The 24,213-nt window shown below is 32.4% G+C and overlaps 1 protein-coding gene across 2 annotated transcripts; it reads right to left on the reverse strand.

Moving 5' to 3' along the window:
- Positions 1–1,482: 1,482 nt before the first annotated feature.
- On the reverse strand, positions 1,483–23,848 carry LOC101899461 (myophilin). Of its 2 annotated transcripts, none has more exons than XM_005178832.4 (4): positions 23,527–23,848; positions 2,614–2,833; positions 2,431–2,552; positions 1,483–2,368 (listed from the first exon to the last, which is right to left on the reverse strand). In XM_005178832.4, the coding sequence occupies exons 1-4, from the start codon at positions 23,578–23,580 to the stop codon at positions 2,198–2,200; spliced, it is 567 nt and encodes a 188-aa protein (XP_005178889.1). In that variant the 5' UTR covers positions 23,581–23,848; the 3' UTR covers positions 1,483–2,197. The 2 variants fall into 2 exon arrangements, with proteins under 2 accessions (XP_005178889.1, XP_005178890.1); XM_005178833.4 differs by lacking the exon at positions 23,527–23,848 and adding an exon at positions 2,893–3,045.
- Positions 23,849–24,213: the final 365 nt, after the last annotated feature.

Here is a 24,213-nt window from a genome sequence, read left to right on the forward strand (position 1 = left end):
TACAATGATATCAAGGTAGGGCTATGATACCATATGATTTCAATTTTTTTATTTTCTTGGCTTAATATGTCATCTTTATTTTTTTATGTATGTGTTTTCTTTTCAATAACAAAAAAATTGTTCAGAAAATATTCAAATTCGGATGTTTTCAAAATGATTATTTCAACGTATGCATCGACAAAATCTAGAGTTTTTGTAGCGAAATAATCCTTTAGAGATATATAGTACATGATTTTGAAAATAAGTGTTGACCTTTCATTCAGTTATCGCGGTTTTCAATTATTTATTTAAAATAAATGCAACAAGTTGTTTGATTTTTTATTGTTTTGATACTTATTTTGACATTACAAGCCAAACAGGTAGACCTCTATACTTGCAATTTTTTCAAAGTTGACCTACCTTCTATTCATTGTACCATGCTACTATCTAAGCATCTCGAAAAAACAATACGGAATGAAGAAACTATTGAACTCTTGAAAGAGCAGTATAAACTTTTGGAACAACACAATTAAGAGTCAGGCAATGCAAATATGTTTGTTTGCTGCTTTAGCACTCGCCGCTGCACTACTAATACATTCTCCACTTCATCCTCACTTGAACTTAAGATATGTAACGCATTTATAATATCCATTTTTTCACTATATTTTTTATTTTTCCGAAAGAAACGAAATTAGAATTCAAAATACAAACAAATTTTTATCTCTTTTTGTCAATAACAAGGGAGTGTTGCCGACGTTTTTTTACGATGAGGGCGATTTTTGACGGTGAGGGCGATTTGCACACAAAGTCGACAACGACAACCGTAATTGGGCCGAATGTATTTTTATTCAAAACAATACACATACAAAGACCTAAAATGGTAAAGACCAAAGACCTAAAATGGTAAAGACTAGACAAAATGCATTTTGAGCAAAGGGTTTGTGTCTACAATACATAGAGTAACAGCTCATGGCAGATACATGTTAATATAAAAACCACAATTACAGAAACAGATAAAAAATAAAAATTTGAAAAATCCATAATTTTGGTTTCAAAATTTCACCATGGACTTTTCCGAAAAATTTGCACATTGCCTTAGCGGTTTAATCCCGTTAACATTGGTAACTATGTTGTCATGATATCGTAACAACAGAGTTATTTTCACAGGGTTACCATATCTTGACCCTGTCTTGTCCTATATTTACACTTCTATGTCTTTGACACATACTTACACAAAATGTGTACATGTTTTGACGAAATAAGGGCACCAAAACAAATTGTATTTGGGGGACAGCTTTGTTCTACCTTCTACAATTGTGCCATGGATACACCCAGACTTTGTTATGAGCGAAGCCTGAACATTTTGAATATTAAAAATTTTTGTACACCGTATTTTGTATCTTTCCCGTTTTATGTGACTGAAGGTTACAATTTCAAGAGTGGGTTTTCGTGTATTCGGCTTTCGTAAATTAATGTTTTAATTAAAAAAAAAACAACAACAAATTAATATATATTTTTCAATTCATATGAACATGTATTTATTGTCGCAAATGCAAATATATAATTCAAATCGGAATTTATTTCTTTTTCGTTAAAATTTGAATAAGTTTTCTTTTTTTTTGGAGTATGCCAAATGCAATTCAAAAATTATCGCCTACAAATATAGTTGTTATATAATAAAGATTAACTTTTTAATGGCACATATACATATAAGCCATAATCGCTTATGTATAACTGTATCAAGTGGACAAACATATGCTGGCTCGCCTGTCATGTGAGGTGATCTATTTCTTCCAAAAAATTTAAGGGGTTCACAATCGTTATTGTTTGTCGTGAGTTTAAATTTTATTTATTTTGAGAATTGGGTGCCAACTGTGCTTGAAGGGAATTCATAATTTCTATTATACGAAACTCAGAGAAAATAATAAAAAAACAAATTATTGTAAAAAATATAATTAACGTTTTTATGTCTATTATTCATACTCTTAGCATACAAAAGAAGAACATTTGTATATGACAAAAGGGAAATAAAGGGAAATTATTTAGTTTGGATGTCGTTGAATGTGATAATAATAATAATTAAGTAATGGAACAGAATAAAACAGGAATGTTGTAGATCATCCGGAATGTTTAATTATCACTTGTAATAACCAACAGATCATCCGGAATGTGGGATTTGCTTTTTCAAACGAAAAAATGGAAGATGATATTTTTAGCTTTACATGTGTCTGGTGTTGCCAAAATTGATGCCAGATTGGTTGGCACCTTTGTTGGAACCATACTGCAGAGAAATAACATTTTGGCCGGCACGCAACTGTTCTTCGGTGAAATTGCGAACATTTTTGTCAGCTTCCTTGGGACCAATTGAGGGTTTGTTAAAGTTGTGAGCCTAAATAGAAAATACATACAATGAAGGAAGTGTCTCATTTTTTATTTGAGTGTATATCTCACCTTACGACCCAAAGATTGAATGCAGATAACAACCGAGTTCAGGTTTTGTCTTTCCCAAAGATCTACACTCTGGAATGTCTCTTGGGTGGGTACACCAAAGTTCTTGGCACATTCCAAAAAGGCTGGAAAAATGATATTTAATTTCAAATTTATTTCTTAATTGAGTGTAAATCATTAACTCACCTGAGATATTTTCCATGCATTTGAAAGCCATTTTACTTTCATTGATCTTTTTGATGCAACCAGGTTGTAGGCAATTTGCCAATTTGCACAAGAGAACACCATCCTTCAAGACTTCAAAGAAATTATCCATATCACCGGAGGTGTTGATGGGCTCACTTGTAATGACTTTGATCCATTCTAGGCATTCTTGAGCCAATTCTTCGCTGTATTTGGAATTAATCTGCAATTAAAAAACAACATTACAACAATTATATCAGTTGCAAAAAGAATTAAGTTTACTTTGGATTTGTAAGACATATTGTTTTAGTGCAATTCGGGTGGGCTGTGCAAATGCAAACTGAGAAGAAATCAAAATGTTTAATACTTTTTGTGCAAAATGCTCTTATCAGAATCTTTTCAATTATTTTTTTTTCTTTTAACAACATTTGAGATAAGATAAAAGTGCTAATGATTATTTTCTATTGTATTAATGTTTGATACATTGTGAGAGTGAATTTACAGTATATATTGGAGAAGATTGGCAGGGTAAAATGTTGAATGACAAAGAAGTAGTTCAATCACAAGTGCCAGATTCCGTAACCCTTTTTATGATTTTCATGCATGAAGTCATAATTTGTATAAGGTGATGGTACTACTCGAGGTTGGTTTATTTTTGAAATATGAACTTTTCGGTGAAGCTTGTTGGCTGCCCTTTAAATGTTTTCTGTGAAAGTAATGATCAAAAGTGTGTTGTTCGCGACCTTTCCACGAACTTTAATTTTATTGGTAGTGATATGATGAAAATCGAAGGGCTTTGCAATATGAGGAAGGAATGTCTCTTCTTCACAAGGAAGGTGCGAGAGTCCTTTTTCATTCCGATTTAAATCAATTTTAATTTGTCTAGGTGTGGTTTGTAGTAAGTTAGTTATCTACTCTATTCACATTGACATTGATATAGACAGAATAGATTTTAGGGATATGCAGGAAAATTATTACTGATTTGTCGCAAGATTTTAATTCGAGAGATATATATTAGGGGTACGTTACAGGGTGTCGCCTTCCCCAGTGGGAAGGGAATTCCAACAAATAATTTTGGAATTAATGAAGTTGCGAACAATGAGATGGATGCATCAATTTTTTAGAGATATAATTAGAATTTATCCACAAGATGTATTGGAAGCCTTGCTAACCCTACAACAATTAGGTGTCATTATCCAGTCACATTACATTTGTGGAAGGGGTGCACTGATATATCCTATCTTCACACCAGACTTGGGTTAATAAAAATATTGTGATGTGTGTAATTTGAGGAGAACCAGCTGCTTATTTCGGATTTTATGATCGTTTTTGATATTCAAAACTTTGACCCTTTTGGGGAGGTGCCAGAAGGAATGTTTCGATCTTTACCATCTTCATAACAGATCTTATGTTGAAAGAAATATTGAAATGTGCCTAGTCTGAATGGAATCAGATGTTAATTTCGCGTTGCATGAGCTTCATGGATGTTCAAAATTTTAACCCTTTGTGGGGGAGGTACCGGAAGGCGTGGACCGGTACATTCCATCTTCATCCCAGATCTTGGGTTAATAAAAAGATTGTAATGTGTGTAATTTGAAGACAATTGGACACTTACATAACATTTTATAAGATTTATAATTATTCAAAATTTCGACCCTTTGTGGGGAAGGTACTGGACAGAGTGGACCGATATTGTCCATTTTTACACCTGGCTTAGCACTGATGCAAATATTAAGATTTGCAAATTTGAAGCAAAATCAATTATCTTTTCTCTTTCTGTGCAGTAAATTATTTTCTTTGAAAATGTTTACATTTTGTGGTGGAGGTGTCAGAAGGAGTGGACCGATATTGCCCATCGCCGAACTCGAGCTAAGTTTGACAATAATATTAAGATGTACCAAGCTTGGATCAAATCGCATACTCCCTTCGTGATTTATGGTGTGTCCCAGCCAGCCAGACAGACGGACGGACGGACGGACATCGCTAGATCGACTCCAAATGTGCTGAAACGGATGTCGTCCAAAGAGACCTAGTGTCTAAAATCGTTATTTCGATGAGAAACGTTTTGACCGTATAAAATTATATATACCCTCTTTCTAGCCATATGGCTAAGGGTATAAATTAAGAAATGTAATATTGTCCAAATTTTTTTTATCAAAAACTCGGGCTAATGCGAGAGGAGAAGTGTATTCAAACTCATGCCACTTCCTCCATCGGGTTAAAAAACTTCAAGTGGTTATAGCCAAACATTGATATTCATCACATGATTTAGATAAATCATTTCCATGGTACAATAAAGAGGTAAGGTAAGGTGGAGCTACCAGCTGATTACAATTTTTCTCTAAGTGTGCCCGACTTCTGCCAAATTTGTGTAGGTATTTTTTTTTTTTTTTTTTTTTTTTTTTGAAAAACAAAAACGAAATATGTTCAAAATCAATGATTGGAAGAAACGTACATTGCAGGGCGCACATTAAAGCTAGTAACCATTTTTGCCATGGAATTGGAAGATTGATCAATTTAGATCATATTTTTGAAAGAAAATCCATTTATATTTCACGTTTTTTAATAAATATTCAAAATAATGCAAAATATTAAATAAATTAGAGCCACCTGTTGTGTCTACTTTTCAATAATTCTGACAGAAAGCGGGCATAGCCTGAGGGGTGTAATTCTGTACTTTTACGAAGCTGTTCTACCTCCTTTTTGTACCATGATCATTTCTTAGTGAGATCGAATCGTAGTCTATAAACAAAAAATTTTTTACATTCTTCCCAATTCTGGAGCAGAGCAAAAGAAAGCAAAACTGGAAGCTACGCTGTCAAAATGAGCTTTTGTAATTAAATTTAAATTTGCACGTTTTTCGGTTAACATAAAAAAGCAATTCTTGACATGAAAAAAATGAACATTTATTTCATTCGCTGCGGCGAAAATTTGACTGACCCGTTTATAGAACTGCATGTCCTTTAATAGTTTTTGATCTGTTCCAGAAAAATTTGCATTTTTTTATTTTGTTGCATGGTATCGTTAATTGATTAGGATACTTGTGACAAATGAGTGAATTTTATGGAAATTGTTTACTAACAACTATACCCATATGTATGAAAAAACAAACTAGCACTTAACACTTGTGTAATCCAATTTGTTTTGTCAAGAGTGTATTAATAATTTTCTATTAATGAGTATGATCTCATATTACCAATGATCCCTCCACTCTGTTCATTTCGCAACATATGTATGCATGGTATTTATAAAAAATGTTTGATACACAAATGGTGGAGGGATTTGACAACCATTGGACTTGTGATGGCGCTTATCGGTATATACATTTTGGACTGGATGAAACGGTTGTGTTATCGCTTCAAATAACAAATTTACTCAATAACATTAGGGTGGTTGGTTTATTATTGTATCAACGATTTATTTGGCAACAAACTATTAAACAAATAAATCCTACATGTTATTAATAATATTATAGCTTATATATTATAGTTTATATGGGAAGTCTCATTTTTTAATGAGTCATAATTATGTGTAACCACATTAAAACATTTTCGAGGTCAATTTAATGAAATCACTGCCGTTTTTATTTGGAATATTTTTAAAATTTTAACGTATATCAAAAGTGAGAAATCAAGGTTTTCAAGACTCTCTCTCTCCTTATCATTAAAAAAAGAACAAAACAAACACGACAAAATTTGTTCTACAATATGCGATAAAAAAATTCATAATAAAAAAGTGTGTTCTTATGGGAAAAGTATGTTTCGTGTTGACAACAACTGATAATGGTGTTTGTAATGAAATATTTCCAGTCATTTATTGTTGTTGTTGTCGCTTTTTCGTTAAATGAAAAGAAAACACTTTCAATTGTACCTAAATGACAATTACGTACAGATGTGCATGACCATAACAAATATATCATGTATGAATGAGTGTGTGTAGCATGTACTAAACTAATTTGTTAATTTGAGTATTGGTATGAGCAGTCGGTAATGTATTACGTTAAATTTTCCGGTAAATTACCGTTGTGCTAGTTCCCATTAAGTCTGTTACAGGTTGAACGCACATCTTAACTTAGAATTTTTTAATTAAATTAAAAGTTCTTGAATTGGTGTTTGGTGTTATGATCAAGTTTATCACTTGTTATAAAAATAGTTACATACGTAAAACAAATTATATGTTTATGGGCCTTTTTCGTTTGTATATAAAGTCATCAAATTTTACCCCTTCTCGAGAGGCATTTTGGGAAATGAAGGATTTCTTAAAATCAGAAATGCAAAGGCTTGGTAGTTATATTCTACATAGCTTCCATATATATCTTTAAGCGATTTCAAGTTAATTGTGCACCAAATGGATAACACAAGCCCGAATTGAAAAGGCACAAAAGTCTCAACTCCATTCAGAGGAGGATATTCCTCTCATATATTTGTTACTTTGGACTATAATAACTATAATCATAGTTGATCTAATCTAATTCTCGCAAATTCCGGATTAAAATTTTTATTTGTTATGTGAAGCTCTACTAAATATGCAAACAAAGACCTAAAATGGTAAAGACTAGACAAAATGCATTTTGAGCAAATGGTTTGTGTCTACAATACATAGGGTAACGCTCATGGCAGAGACATGTTAATATAAAAACCACAGTTACAGAAACGAATAACAAATAAAATTTTGAAAAATTCAAAATTTTGGTTTCGAAATTTTATTCCATAGACCTTTCCAAAAATTTGCATATTGCTTTAGCGGTTTAAATCAGTTAACATTGGTAACTATGTTGTTATGATATCGTAACAACAGAGGTATTTTCACAGGGTTGCCATGTTTTGACTCTGTCTTGTCCTATCTTTACACTTCTATGTCTTTGATGCAAAGTGGTGTAGGGTATAATAAAGTCGGCCCGACCGACGTTAAGACTTTCTTTACTGGTTTTAAGAGGGTTTATTACAAACAATGCAAGTGCATTACAACCAATGCAAGTGCATGTTGTTCATTCCAATATTTTCAATCTTCACACCAGATCTTGTGTTAATGGAAAATTGATATGTGCCGAGTTTGGTAATAATTGGATGTTCAGTTCGCGTTTTACGATTTTCATATTTATACAACATTTTGACCCGTTGTGGGCGAGGTACAAGAAGTAGTATACCGGTATATCCCATCTTCACACCAGATCTTTTGTTAAAAAAATATTGGAAGGTGTGAAGATTGAAGACAATAGGACTCTTATTTCACATGTTAAAAGATTTAAAATTATTCGAAATGTTGACCCTTTGTGGGGGAGTAAGTATTGTCCATTTTAGCACCTGACCTAGCATTGGCAAAAATATTGAGATGTACAAAGTGAAAGTAAAATCGGATCATCCTTTCTGTTTCTGTGCAGCAAAATAATTTATTTGTAAATTTCGACATTGTGTAGGGGTGGTAGCAGAAGAAATGGACCGATATTGTCCATTTATGAACTCGATCTAAGTTTGACGATAATATTACGATGTACAAAGTTTGGACCAAATCGGATACTCCCTTCGAGAGTTATCGTGCGCACCAGCCTGACAGACGGACGGACATCGCTAGATCGACTCTAAATGGATTTGGTCCAAAGAGACCTGTGGTCTAAAACCGTTATTTCGATGAGGCCATATGGCTGAGGGTATAAAAACGGGCATGCCGTAAGGGTTGTATTTTCATAGTTTTTGTCGAAACTGTTTTACCTACTTATAGTACGACTTTCTTTATCAAATATCATCGAAAAAGTTTGGACCAAATCGGATACTCCCTTCGAGAGTTATCGTGCGCACCAGCCAGACAGACGGACGGACATCGCTAGATCGACTCTAAATGGATTTGGTCCAAAGAGACCTGTGGTCTAAAACCGTTATTTCGATGAGGCCATATGGCTGAGGGTATAAAAACGGGCATGCCGTAAGGGTTGTATTTTCATAGTTTTTGTCGAAACTGTTTTACCTACTTATAGTACGACTTTCTTTATCAAATATCATCGAAAAAGGGTATAGCATAAACATGAAATCGAATAGAGCATATATATGAGCTAAGTTTAACTTTAAAGTGATTTCAATCATGGCTGCGAGAATATTGTAGATGTCGTTTGGAACATAAACAAGAGATTTTAAACGAAAATTTGAAAATATTAACATTTCTGTCTACTTTAATTACCACAAGGTCTAAAAAGGCACAGGATAAAAAAGGGAGCTCTCCACAAGTATCCGCAAGCGTAGTAACTTGTGTTCACAATTGATTATCATTTGAAATGGAAAAGGAGTGGCTCAATATTATGCATAATTTGCAGGGTAAAAAAAAATATTTTCGAGGAGTTTCAATGGAAATAACGAACATCGTATATCCATGGTACAATAAAAAGGTAAGGTAGAGCTACCAGCTGATTACAATTTTTTTCTAAGTGTGCTCGGCTTCTGCCAATTTTGTGTAAAACAGAATATTTTCAAAATCAAGGATTGGAAGACGCGTAAATTGCGAGACTCGAATTAAAGCTATTCGCCAGTTTTGTCATGGAATTGAAACATAAAACTGTTTAGATCATATTTTTGAAAGAAAATCCAGGCATTTCATTAATTTTTTCCGCAGTTTAACTGATTTTAAAAATGAGTAAAAATATTGAATTAATTAAAACAACTTGTTGCATGCACATTTGACAGGAAGCGGACATAGCCTCAGGGCTATATTTTCTGTAGTTTTACGAAGCTGTTCTACCTGCTTATTGTACCATGAATATACCCTCTTCGATGGGTATATGTTTTTTTTTTTTATAAAACTTCAACTTAAAAATATATGCAAAATGTGAATAACTGCATTTAAAATAGTTTAATAAATTATTGCATTTTTTTGCAATCATCTAGATGCAACTTTCTTAAGGTTATACAATTCACGTCAAACCCGACAAAACAAGTAAAACAAACGGTACGTGATATGCAAATAATATTCAAAAACAATACCAAGTCACAAGTAAATGCCCAGCGACAAAAAAAGTGCATTGCTGTGTATTGTTATCTGAAAAATGTTATGCCCCAATTCTGAATAAATATAAATTGAAATAATTTTATTGTTGGAATATTTTTTTATGGTTGATTATTGGCATGGTAGCACACAATGTTATTGATGATGTTTATTTTTTTATAATAAATAGGCTTCAACATTCTTCTCAGAAACTCTAGTTGTAAACTTTTATGACAATCTTTGTAAGCAAACCTAACATGTATTAAAGGAAGTGGTTTCAAGTCGGCTAGATTCACTCAGCAATAAAACAAATGTACAACATAAATGTTAATTAATTCTAACCAAAAGAAATCGGAAGAATGAAAATTAAAAGTTAAACGATTTTTGAAGGCTTTTACGGGGTCAGGTCTTCTTTCCTGGATCACTATTGTGTATGCATACCAAAGAGTAGTTTTTTTGGGAAATCTTTGATAACAATCAAAATTTAGGTTGTAATGTACACAAAAATAGACACAACATATGTATGTGTGTATGTTTGATTGTAAATATTGCTATCTCAATATGCTATTGCGAGTAATTTGTTTTGATAACTGCATATATAGAAATTGTTATTATTTACTGCCATTTTTAGTAAACCATTAAATTTGAAAACAGAATTGTTATTGTAGTTTGTCATAAAAACTGCCATGAGACTATGACCCTCGATAAAAGTCATACCAAAAAAAAAAAAACATGACATTCGTCATCAAAATCACATAAATATATTATGATGTCTAAATGTATGTGAGCGAATTCATATTCACAACAATTATGCTGCTATATGATTTTGAGTTTAGATTTTTAGTCAAATATCTAAATTGGGCGAAGCTTAATCATATAATTCCTAATGGCCATCAAATGTCGACAGCTTTTCCCCTACAGATTGTAGTTGGAGAGTCTGTTTTCAGATAGACAAAATAACTTCCATTTCATAATAAGCGATAAATTAAAATTTATTATTCGATTTTAAGCAGTACAAAAATGAATAAAATAAAATTATTTAACAAAGACATTAGTCTTTGTCACCACATTAATATTGGGGATGAATCATCATCATCATCGATGGATAGACAAAATGGAATAAGCCAAAAATAAAGAAGAAATTCGAGTACACATATTTTGTTTACTGTTTGCATTTCAAGCGAACTTCGAAATCATATTTAAAAAAAAAAAAACACTCACTTAAATATGATGTCATCGCGGTATTGGAAGTCTTAAATTTTTTTTTACTATTGACTTTTTAGTGCCATGTATGTGTGTATATGTGTTTATGTAGCTGATTTGGTGTTAATATTTTTATTTTATTTCAAAATTTGTTTTAACGGACATACGTTTCGCTATAAATCAGTCATACATGTGTGAATTCACATTTTGCTGTTCGTGTATTGAGTTTTGGGATCGAGTTTGTTTTTTTTTTTAGGTTTGTTGAGTAGTGTGTGACTATTTATGGTCATATCAAGATTTGGTAACCTTTTGTAGTATTATTTTGAGGACGTTGAATGACCGGTCGTTTTCCGTTGTTTTTAAAAAATCATTGGGAATAGATGAGGCGTCATCTCAAAAATAAAGAAATTTATATTAAAAATGTAAAACTCATTGTCATGATCAAGCTCGAAAACTGTTTCATTCCAAAAATATTTATCATGAGGAGATTTTACAATTTTTTCATTGTTACACCATTTGTCCATGGCAAGGAGTGTCATTTCCATTGGCTACAAATATTAATTAGAATTTGGACTGTTGACAAATTGAGACAAATTATTTTTGATTTTAAATTTAACTATTAGAAGGTAACTGCAAGTGATCTCAGTCAATGCAGGTAAGATAGAAATATGTGTTGAAAGTGCGTTTTTAAGCTTTATCCGACATTAGAATTACTTGCTACCAACAAATTTCCATAGGTTAGTTGTAAATGGTTGTGCGAAAACACTTGCTCTTAACTGAAGTTCGTATGCCACAACTAGCAATTCCCGCTATTTCATCAGCGAAAAGTCCACCTTAAAATGTTAGATTCGTTCCTACAGTTTGTGTTAGGCCTTTTTAGCACTCACAATTCCCAATTTGTTAAGTTTCACAATTTTATTTAATCAAAACTATACATCTTACTAAATTTTCAGACTCTCAAGGTTTTATATATCATTCAAGTTTTTCGTTTTTTCGGAAAGAATAATAGGAAAATGTTTACCTTTAACACCAAACAGTCTTCAGAATCGTTCATTTTGTACAAATGACCTCAATGATCATATTTCAAAATGTCAGCGGTATCCCTTCACACAATACCAAATATAATATCTTGTACGCATATCCAAATTAATTTATATCTCTCCATCCTCAGACATAAACAGTGAATTCAAATTTAGTACTATTCGAACAATTATAGTACATATTGCTGCATAAACCGCATCCATACCTTCACCACTGACACAAACAGTGACATGTATATCAAATTTCAAAATTTCAGCTCTATCCCTTCAGCCAATACCAAATTTAGTAACATTTAGTAATTTTCGTACAATTATAGTACACATTTCCAAAAACCACTTCTATATCTCAATTTCAGATACCAACAAAGATCTCAATATTAAATTTGGGAATTCCAGCCCTATCCCTTCACCCAATACCAAAATTTGGTACCACATGGTACTTTTCGCACAAATATGGGACGTATTTCCAAACCACCGCCAAATCTTAAACACAGATACCATCAGTAATCTAAATATCAAAATTCCGAATTTTATCTATCCCTTCACATAATACGAAATACAGCACTATTCAGAACTTTTCGTACAATTATAGTAACCATTTTTGAATCCACATCCATATGCCCAGGCAATGGATAACAAAGACTCAAACTTCCGATTTCAAGAACTATCAGTTCACCCAAAACCATCTCTCTATCACAAACCTACCAACAGAGACTCCAATGCAAAACCACACTCTACCCAATGTAGTACACTTTGCACATTTAGTACACATTTCTAAAACCACTTTCATACATCAAACTGACTTTCCAACTTTGATTCTCATAACAAATTTCAATCCTAGTAGGAGCGAGGATCTTAACTGCTCACAAAGTGAGTATCTATGGTAAAATACACTGATTTCCAGAGAGGTCGGTCAAACTGTTTTTGAAGGATAACAGCGTGTCAAAACGTTAGTCCCTACATATGATCATATAAGCTGGAAATCAGACCTGACAGTGACATTTGCATCTGAGACTTTCATTTATTTGTTGATAAATATTATATTTAGGGGGGCATATGGAGTACTCCTAACAGAGGTCAAGGCAGTATCGCCAAAAATCAACAAATTTTACATTTCTGTGCAAGAAAACATTTCTTGTTCCCCAAAACACCAGTTAAAATTGTAGGAACATTGGAGTAGACAAAAACAAAAATCTGCCTAAAAACATATTTCTTTAGAAAAGTAGCGATTTGACAGATTGATGTTGGATGTTGAAGGATTGTCTTCAATTTAAGATATATATGTTTTTATTGGTTTGCCTTTCCGCTTTAACTTTTGTAAATTACATAGTTGTCTCAGAGTGATTTTGAAAATCGGAGATTTTACTAATTTCAAAATTTAAAACCGCGGGAACATATCAACTGTTATATTAACTGTTATAATTGATATTTTAATTGCTGCTAACACCAATATCGGACTTTTTTTTGGGACAACATTTAATTTGGTATTTTACGTAAAAGACAGAAAAAACATCATCTAAGTCATTGACAAAAATTGGATTGAATTATTGTTTGTTTATTCGTTCCAAAGATGATAAAAAAACAACAACTTTCTCTTTGTTTAATGATCATCGACGAAAAGGGAAGTAGGGTATGAGTTGATGAATGAATGACCACCACGACGACGACGACGCGACTGATTTAAGTTGATGGTATCGCGGCATCGTTAAATCCACCAACACCATCAATACAACTGTTAATAATGGTACATTTTCATTATATTATACCGTTATGCAATTATACAAACAGAAATTTAGGTTATAAGGTTAACATTTCTTTGGCAAAGCACCTTAATAAAAACAACGCAGCATGAATACAAAGTTTACATTTTAAACAAATGAATTTTCGCCTCCATGCCCTGTTCATCAGGCATCTTATATCTATCTACTGGTGCTGCTGGTAGTGGTGGCGGCGGCAAGAAAATGAATACCACCAACATCTAAAAAAGCAATGACCCCAAAGTTTGACAAGCCAACAACCCAAGACTATATTACCACAAAAACGTATGATTTTCAAAGCATTTTGTTGACTAGTTAAAATTAAAAAAATCTAACACCATATTTGTATAAAACCATAAAAACCGACAGCAGAGAGGAAAAGAATAACAAAAAACAAGAAAAAAAACCTTCATAATTTAATAAATAGTGGGAAGGAAGGAAACTACATATGGTTGTATACCAAAAAAAAAAAAACACAAAGAAAAATTTCTAAAAAGTCTGCATTTTTGTTTACCAATAGCGCAACTCAATTATGGGTCAGTCAGTCTATGACAATGGTGAACCACACCGTCATACAAATTATGATGGTAATATACGGAAATGTGGACATGCACCCAATTGGGTGGGTGGTCGGTTTAGTAGTGTGAAAGTAGTGTTGACAATCAACATTGAAACACATTTTGTTTTTACGCGACATGCTTTTCCCCGCATTTTGATGGCCAATATCCGTTAGTTTAAAACAGTTTTACAACAGTTTTTCAATGTCACATACTATTGAGGCGAAAATCATGTTAAAGGTGTAGAGACAACAACATTTACAAACATGGTATGTTTGGTGATTAGAAAATGTTAATCGATTAGAAAATAAACAAACGGTTAGTTGGATTATTTTCCGGTCTTTTATAGAAGGCATATAAAAATCAAGTTAATCACAACTTTCATGGTCTATACCAGGCTTTGTTGCGACAATGAAATGACTTAAATTAAAACTAAATTATAGAGATCAGAATAAAAAAATAATAAGTATGCCTTCAAAAAAACTTGGAATCTTTCTGAGCAAATTAACCCATTAAAAGGTAGTGCGAACCATCTACCTTCTGTATCACCAGTAATTTGAAAATAATGAGTAATTCCTTAAAATATTACAAAGCAAAATAATTTAATTTCCTCATTACTTGGAAATGTTTCTGATACAACAACTGAGGAAAGGTTAGACCAAACCTCGAATATAGTTAAGATTAATGATCAGTTTGTTTGTAGAGAGGATTTATAAACAGAAGGGTTAATAAGCTGTGTGCTGTGCCAAATAATTTAGAATATTTTCTCTTGGTTGGCTATCCAAATTGAATTCTACCAAACCTTCCGTTCAAATTCCAATATTAAGATGTAAGAACTCTGTTGATAATGCAAGTCGTGATAATAAAACGTATTTTTTTAAACAGAAAATCATGTAAATTCCAGATAAACTTGGCTGTATTAACTGGCGAAACTATTATTAAGAAACAGTCTGTGGTCACGTTAATTTCTGATAATATATCGAATATCTTATATTCGTCCGGGGCGACTTTATGATACCCTACATTACTTGCCATATTTAGTGGAGCTTCACATAACAAAGTTTCTATGGGGAATTTGTGAAAATTAAATCATACTATGATTATAGCTAAAATTTAAGTCCAAAGAAACTAATCATGGTAGAACTAAGAAGGTAGTAATGTAATCATAGGTTTACAATTTTTCACATTTGACAACATCTCATTGTCAAAATCTATACTCATAAATCCCTTGTATACACACAAAATCAGAGATGGGTAAATTACAAAAAAATCAGAGCTGGGAATGCTAATTTGAAATGAGGATACCTTTATTTCATTGTACCATGAAACTAATATATGAGTAAAGTATCCTACTCTGAATCGATTTCTACTAAATTTGCCGAGACTTTTGTGTCCAATTAATTTGAAATCAGATAAAGATATATATGGGAGCTATTGCCAAATCTGAACCGATCTCCATCAGATTTGGCAAAGGTATTTCTAAGCTGTATTTGATATATTTCCCGAATATCGTTGTGAAGGAATGCATATTACGGCTGTGCTCTACATATAACAAATCGGATGAACAACATATATGAGAGCTATAGCTACATCTGAACCGATTTCGATCAAATTTGGCATACTTTTTTGTGGCTTAATTTGGTCGCATGTGTAAAATTCCATCCCATTTAGGCTAATATTACACGTTTGGTGCACAATAAAAAGCAAATCGGACGAAGATATATATGGGAGCTATATTCAAATCTGAACCGATCTCGATAAAATTTAGCAAAGGTATTTCTGAGCTATATTTGATATATTTCCGCAAATATCGTTGTTACAGAGTAAATATTACGGCTGTGGAGAGCAAATATAACAAATCGGATGAACAATATATATGGGAGCTATAGCTATATCTGAACCGATTTTGATCAAATTTGGCACACTTATTTTCTAATTTGGTCGCATGTGCAAAATTTCATACTATTTGGACTGATATTACACCTTTGGTGCACAGTAAAAGGCAAATCGGACGAAGATATATATGGGAGCTATATCTAAATTTTGATCGATTATCTCCAATTTCAATAGGGTTCGTCCTTGGGCCAATGAAATGATTTGTGCAAAATTTTATCTTTATCGGCCAATAAATGCGATCTGTACTTTGCTTATAAAAATTAATGGACAGACGGACGGACATACATAAATCGATTCCGAATGTGATTCTATGCAGATCATCAAAAGGAACTATGGGTCTATCTAGTTTCCTTCTGACTGTTACAAACAAATACATAAAGACATAATAACCTGACCACCTTGTGGTGTAGGGTATAATAACACATGCTCTGCTCCAGAACCTGCAAGAATCTACTACTTTTGCAATTTTTTTTTTCGATATTTGGGACAGATCTGGGACATGCCAACAATATTGCATCAATTTTTCTAGAACATTATTATCTCAAATATATTTAATCAGAATCAGAGAGTAATTGTTGTTATATGCAATGTCAATGAACTTTTTTTTATGTATCAATCTCTCATCCACAATTCGTTGAGATTACGAGGCGAACAATATAGATGATGATACCTATTAACATGACAAAACGTTTAAATTCTGTTTTTTGAAAATGATTAATAAAAAAAGCCTTCTCATGTTAATTTTTTTTTTTTTTTTTGACAAACTTTATATAGTCGCGGCACAAATATTCTGATTTTAAATTAATGAATGATTTCAGCCGTTCTCCACATGAATAGTGAACAGAAATTAACGCATATTTCTATTTATAATCAAGATCATTATGCTAATCCCAGTCCCAGAGGCAACAAAATACCGTAAGATTATTAAATTTATATGAGAAAAAGTGTTGGAGAAGAAATTCTTTATGTCATTGTCATCATAATGGCAGAATTTATTTACGAATATTTATATATATACAAGTGTGTATGTAGGGGAAGATTAATTCTAGCTCAATTTGAATAATCATTGAGAAATTCATCTGTACAATATGTTGGTTGGTTGATCACACATTTGCAGTTACACATACATGGCAGATACACACACTTAAAACTCCGTCATCTTTCAATATTACGTAAAAATAAAACTATAAAAAATTTATTCGCGTCCACAATAAATTTGAATAACGTATAATGAAAACAAATAAAGAACCTCAACAAAAGTTACACACACAAACGAATGCCTCTATTTGTGTGAATAAATAAAACGAATAGAGTATTAAAAATCAAACAAAAAAAAGAAGCTAACTAAGAATGTCCCAAGATGTGCTGCTTGTATGGAATATATTTAGACAACCTCTGTTTGACAAATCAATCTTTTATCACATCTGATCTGTTTGCCACCACCGTGGCGAAAAATATAATTAAGAGTGGCACATTGTGCCAACTCCGAACTTAAAGTAAATCCATTAATTTTGAGTTATAATTGCGTCAAACTATGATAGCCATATATATTCAAGTAGTAATTAAAATTTTTGAATATTGATCAAATCTTGACAACTGGACAATCTATATCTATAAAAGAGCAAGTTTGTTTGTAATTTAAAATTATATTGAAATCGGCACAGATTTGGATATAGCTCCCTTATATATTTTCGACCAATTTCGTTTATTTGATGCACCAAACACGATATGTATGTTCGATTCCAATGAAATTTGGAATGTGTGACGGAATTTAATCAGAAAATAAACTTGCAAAATTATAATGAATTCGGTTCAGAATTGGATATAGCTCCAAGCATATTTTCTACTGATTTCGTTTATTTGATGCACCAAACACGTTCGATTCCAATGAAATTTGGCATGAGTGACTAAATTTGGTACAAAAATAAATTTGTCAAATTATATTCAAATCGGTTCAGATTTGGATATAGCTCCCATTTTCAGCCTATTTTACATATTTGATTCTTATTTTTCAATTTTTATAAAATTCAAGCTAGGGGGTATATAACCTAGCCCATGAATCCGAATTAGTCTAATTGAAGCAGACCAATTGGTTAGACCTAACGTGCAGATCTCCAGAAGTAAAACACAGAGAAAAAAATTCGCTCCATACTGATCCCATGACAAATGAGATTCAATTTCCTCAACTCTAGCAGGAAAGGAAGATACCATTCCATGATTTATGTTTTATTGAGAAAATCAAATAATAGAGTAGATGGAATAAGGTTGCTCTTGAAAATCTCCAATCTATTGTTCTAACCATTAGATGAAACTATTTCCATACATTTCTCATAAATTTAGATAACGGAAATTCCCCCTTTGTAAATTGACATTTAAAAACAGCACATATTTCATAGATGCATACCACCAAAGGGGGTAAGATCTGGTATAAATCTAATCAAAACCCCATAACGATCGACATCCCTAATGTGTGTATATAAATAATAAGACACAGGGCCTCTGTCTTAATTCATAGAAACAGCATACAAAATACAATTATATAAAAATAATGGTGGTTGTTTGGCTATGCTGCTGATGATGATGACTGACAGGCCAAAACCAATCCCCACACCAAACACTTATATATGAATGGCTGTGCGCACACAAGTACATAATTGATGAGCTAGTGCGCTCGCGGACCGGCACACATTCGGCGCCTCTTGATGTGATCTTTGAACACTTTATATTGAAACACACACTGTAGCTTGTTAGAAGAGTAAGAACATTAGTATGCTGTTCATGAAAAGTAAACAGAGCTATACACAGTGAGTCAGAGTAGATAGACATCAAAATAAATACTGTAAGGTATTGCCCCCCAAAATACTACGGTCAAAAATATCCCAAAGAAACAAAAGTTCCCATAAGTGTACTGATCCATGACAATCTATTTTTGTTTGTGGATCTACCCATGGTACAATTAAATCAAGGTAGGGCTTTGATACCATATGATTTTAATTTTTTTATTTTCTTGGCTTAAAATGTCAACTTTATTTGTTTATGTGTTTGTATTCTTTTCAAAAATAAAAAATGTTCAGAAAATATTCAAATTCGGGTGTTTTCAAAATACTTATTGCAACGTATGCATCGACAAAATCTACAGTTTTTGTAGACAACTGAAACTTTTTTAGAGATATATAGAAACTATATAGAAATAGATATATATAGAAACATTAGATATATATAGAACATGATTTAGAAAAGAAATTTTGACCTTTCATTCAGTTTTCCCTGACATTACAAGCCAAACAGGTAGACCTCTTTACTTGCAATTTTTTCAAAGTTAGCCTACCTTGTCTTCATTGTACCATGGATCTACCTAAGAGTTGAAACAATAATATACCAAAAGGGAACCTTTTTTTAATATTTAGCCTAAAACCAAGAAAATTCCAATGAAATATACAAATGGAAATGTTATACCTTATACTGGAATATTCAATCCCAGAATTGAAAGTGAGATCACAAAAAACACTTTCTTTTTGACTGACTTAAGTCATCGGCTGGCTTCTTAGTAAAAGAACAAAGGAGCGTGGCACCCTACCCTAACAAGTATAAATTACAGTCCGAAATTGGACTAAGCCAATTTAAAACTACTTTTTTGTTTTTACGAAGAAGCCGATGACTTAAGCCCGTGAAAAAACAAAAATAAAAAATGAAACAAAAGATTATTTCCCGGTACTCGTATCTAAATTTATTATTTTGCGGTGTGATTTCAAATTCTAAGAGTTATTTTATTTCTTTATCTTACTTGACACCAGGGCCTAAATTCTTGTTCTATGAAAATGTGAAATGAAAACTTTCATAAAGGAAAGAAATATCAGTAAGTTATTTGGCTTCTCCAAAAAAGTAATTTGTTGAGCTGTAGCCAAAATTGCTGGACCTTAAATAGCATTCAATTAGATATTAATGATTTTTGCATTTGTAACATAAATGAATTCGTAATTTCGTTTTCTTTTCACCGTGACATACTGTATTATGGACACCATTATATTGCGAGCATTTAAAGTGAAAACACCCATCTAAGTTGACATTAGTGAGAATTTATTGTTTTTGTCGGAACTTACGAATACACATGCATAGAACTGATATCTAAATATGTTTATGTGTATGGCGGGACTTGCATACATACTTGAAAAACATATACCTTATATGGTGAAAAGAAAACAAAAATCGGAATGAAAACGTAAGACAGCAACACCAAAAAAAAAAAAAAAAACAGTGTTTAAATATCTTTTTTATTTATTTGAGAATGATCTAGAGACAGGAATGGTAGAGACACATTTGATTTGAAAGGTGTGTATTCTATGTGTGTGTATGTTTTTCTTTTTTGGTTCTGTGAAATTTGATCGTGTTTGATGAATGGCCACAAATGGGACAGACTGTAGAATTGGGAAACAACAAACGTAACAGAGAAACAAGAAAAGAAAACAAAAAATTTTAGCTTTTAAATTTTGAATAGTTACCTATGTGTTATTTTTTGTTTTAGTGGAAGTGATAAACTGCCATAGGGAAACATGAAATATTTGTTAATGTTAATAATAGCGGGAATAGGCTAGTTGCGGTAGAGAAGAAATGAATTTTGACTGTTTTTCATCGGACATTTTTCGAACATTGGTAGAAATCCGAATCCATATCCTAAGATATTTAATTATGCAATTTCAAAATCGTTAACAATGCATTAGAATGTAACAGATTTATTTATCCATTCAACGTATCTATACTAGATACTTAAAATACACAAAGATTAATATGCAATTAACGTTTATTCCATTTTACAGCAGACTCGTCATTTTGCAAACAAAACCAAAAATGAACAAACGGCAATAATAATGTGATGACATCATGGGAATCCATACCGTTTTTTACGTCGTTATATTTTCATTCCCGTTTTGAAGAATGCCACCACAAAGTCTTTTTACGAAAAGAAAACAAGTACAAGCGCACATTCCAACCTTATATTGTTTTGTTCATTATCTCTGCTATAACCACCCTAAGAAATACAAAAAGGGGGAGAAGACATTCTTTTAATACACACAAAACCATTTACATTTGGGTTGATATTCTAGCACTTAGGCAACAATACAAATGTATTTTTGCAATCCTATACAGTAGACATTGTATGTGTGTGTGTGTCCATTAATTTGAAAACAAAACAGTTCAATGTTAGTCATGCCGATTGGGATCACGACACTGAAAAATCTAGACATACCCCTATTTTATTAGACATGATTATAGTTGACATTTCGGGAATAATTAACTTAGGCAATTGGCTAAGGCTAATTTTTGATATTTGCGATTAAAATTATTGAAGAACAAGTGTCAATCTATAAAACGTTAAGGTGCAAGTACATAAAAAGCTTGAAGTCATGGCTAGGCATATTAATGTCCAATTATAATGGAATACGATGGCAGGATTTTAGTGTGACTCTGTAATCCCTTTATGAAATGTCATATGCCTAGCCATGACTTCAATCTGTGGGATCTGTGATATGCCTCAACCAAGACTTATATAAAGAAAACATCTAAATTGAAACATTTTCCGCATGAATACGCTTCATATTTTTATTTTTCTTTGGTACCCTATAGGGTTTTTTTTTTGAAAGATCCAACCAATCGTGAACTCTATGTGGGAGAGGTATCAGAAGAAATGCTCGAATTTCTACCATCTTTAGCACAGATCTTTTGTTGATGAAAATATTGAGACTTTCCAAGTTTGAATGGAATCGGGTGTAAATTTCGTGTTCTATGAGCTTCATGATTATTTAAAATTTTGACCCTTTGTGGGGGAGGTACTCGATGGAGTGGACCGATATTATCCATATCCGAACTCGATCTAAGTTTGATAATAGTATTACAATGTACCACGTTTGGATCAAATCGGATACTCCCTTCGAGAGTTATCGTTCGTTTCAGCTAGACGGACGGACGAACATCGCTAGATCGACTTCAAATGTCTTGAAACAGATTTGGTCCAAAGAGACCTAGGGTCTAAAACCTTTATTTCGATGAGGCACATTTTGGCCGTATTAAATGATATATACCCTCTCTAGCCATTTGGCTGAGGGTATAAAAAGCGAATGCTGAAAATAATGCATTTAATTTACCCATATTAAACAATATTAAACACGCCTTAATTCAAATAAAGAGTGATTTAATATGTTTTCTATATATTTAGGTATCTACTCCATCTGAAGTGGGATATACAAAATTTTGTAGAATGTCATTGAAGTTTAAGGTATTACCAATTTAAACCTTTTAGATCTAAATTGGATGGACGCTGAGTAATACATCGGCGTTTTAAATTTTAAAATAATAATTCTATTAGAGATTTTTTTAATAAATAAAAAACGCACATTTTATTTTGAGCGGGTTAATAAAAACCTTTTTGGTATTAAACACCCAGCAAAATGCTCATTACAATTCGTGTTACCAACGCATTTTTTGAATAAGACCACGAAGTAAGTAGTTTTCTGTTGATTAAATAAGTACTTATTTATAGACCGGAGAAAAAATTACTTATTTCGAGTAACATACCCTTATTCATGAATAATTTTGCCGGGTACTATCTAATCAGGGACCTGATTGGACTTGGAAACTGTGACAATTGAAAATGAGCAAAAATTCCACACAAATAAACAATTTCAATAATGACATCTCTAGTCAGATACCCCGCACCTGCAGACATACACATACATACGATGATATGACACATTGTCACGTAAAGTAACGTATCTCTTTGTAATTGAACCCAAAAAAAAAACAGCAAATGTGTAAATATTCCAATCTACTACTTTGCTGTTTCTCTTTTGTTTATACACTATGCAAGTGTAAATTTTGTTAAGTATTTAATCCCCGTTGCTGCATTAAATTACATGGCCAAATGGCCTTTAGAAAGAAGCCGTTTAACAAACAACCAACAACAAGACCACAATATGTTAACTAGCGCTAAATGTCACCCACCAACAAATTGTTTTATCTTCTTTGCAAGAAATAAAGGTTTATTTACTAGGCAGAGTACATAGCCTTGAATTACAGAATATTCCCGATTATTTTTTTTACACTGAACACACTAAAAACAAAAATGTGAAAAAGTATTTTATCAATGAATTTTGTAATGGGACTTTAATAAGATTTGACGTCATTCTTGTACCCACACATTCTCACGTCTACACAAACCAACTGTTGCTTTACCACTCCTGCTCTAACAACAAAAACAACACATATCTTCAGTCTAGTCAGTTATATATTGATAGGTATTTCATAATAAACATTGTGGAGTGCAGTGGCAAAGAAGTCAAACTTATTTTTGTTGCTGGTCAACTTTTTGCCGCCATTCTCAATTGGTAGTTTATTTCTGGTTTTTTCCCACTTTACACACAAAAAATAAAATATATACACCAAATTTTTGATAACTTGTTCATATGTTTGTTCTTGCTTTAGCCTTTGATGTCAACTTACCTTACGTTGAGCTTCAGCTGCAAAGCCAGACTTTGGTGCACGATTGACAGACATTTTTGTTTTTGGTTTAAAATGTAAAGGGTTTTGCCTTAAAAAGTGTATGTGAAATTATTGTAAGAATACCGTTTTAGTTTTTGAACGCTTCGAGTGTTGCAATTTCAAATAATATGAAATAATTCCTTTCGAATTAATTGCAAGTTTTCAATTTATCACAGTATTACACAGATTATTTTTATTTGTGTAATCTTTTTACGCAACTATGCCGCTTATTTACGCACACGTCGTGATCAGTTGAACGTTAAAATGTGAATGCTTAGCAAGCGCTTGAATTTGGAAGCTTAATAATTAAGCTGTTGTATGGTGTAAACTCGAAGTAGGGCTGTGTAAATCGACTTTAGGCAAAGCGTCGAAAATCGATTTACCCCTGACAAAAATCGATAACACATCTTACTTCAATGCTAATGTCATGTTCACACTTGAGTCATTCGTCATGTACTTTATTCTTTTACTTTTCAAACTTGTACATAGTACAATAAAGAGGTAAAACAGCTTCGTAAAACTACTGAAATACAGCACTGATGCTATGCCCGCTTTCTGTTAGAATCATTAGAAATTAGATGCAACAATTTATTTAAATTTATTAGATATTTTTCTCATTTTCAAATTAAAATAAAATAGCGCGAAAGA

The sequence above is a fragment of the Musca domestica genome, unplaced genomic scaffold (assembly GCF_030504385.1).
Source record: "Musca domestica strain aabys unplaced genomic scaffold, Musca_domestica.polishedcontigs.V.1.1 9, whole genome shotgun sequence".
Classification (NCBI taxonomy): Eukaryota; Metazoa; Arthropoda; class Insecta; order Diptera; family Muscidae; genus Musca; species Musca domestica.

What these genes read in the sequence shown, in the direction of transcription:
- LOC101899461 (XM_005178832.4), bottom strand. Translation starts at nt 23,580, where the DNA reads ATGTCTGTCAATCGTGCACCAAAGTCTGGCTTTGCAGCTGAAGCTCAA. An exon ending in CAGCTGAAGCTCAACGTAAG is followed by an intron (nt 2,834 to 23,526) that starts GTAAGTTGACAT and finishes TTTTAATTGCAG; the next exon opens with ATTAATTCCAAATACAGCGA. An exon ending in ATGCATGGAAAATATCTCAG is followed by an intron (nt 2,553 to 2,613) that starts GTGAGTTAATGA and finishes TCATTTTTCCAG; the next exon opens with CCTTTTTGGAATGTGCCAAG.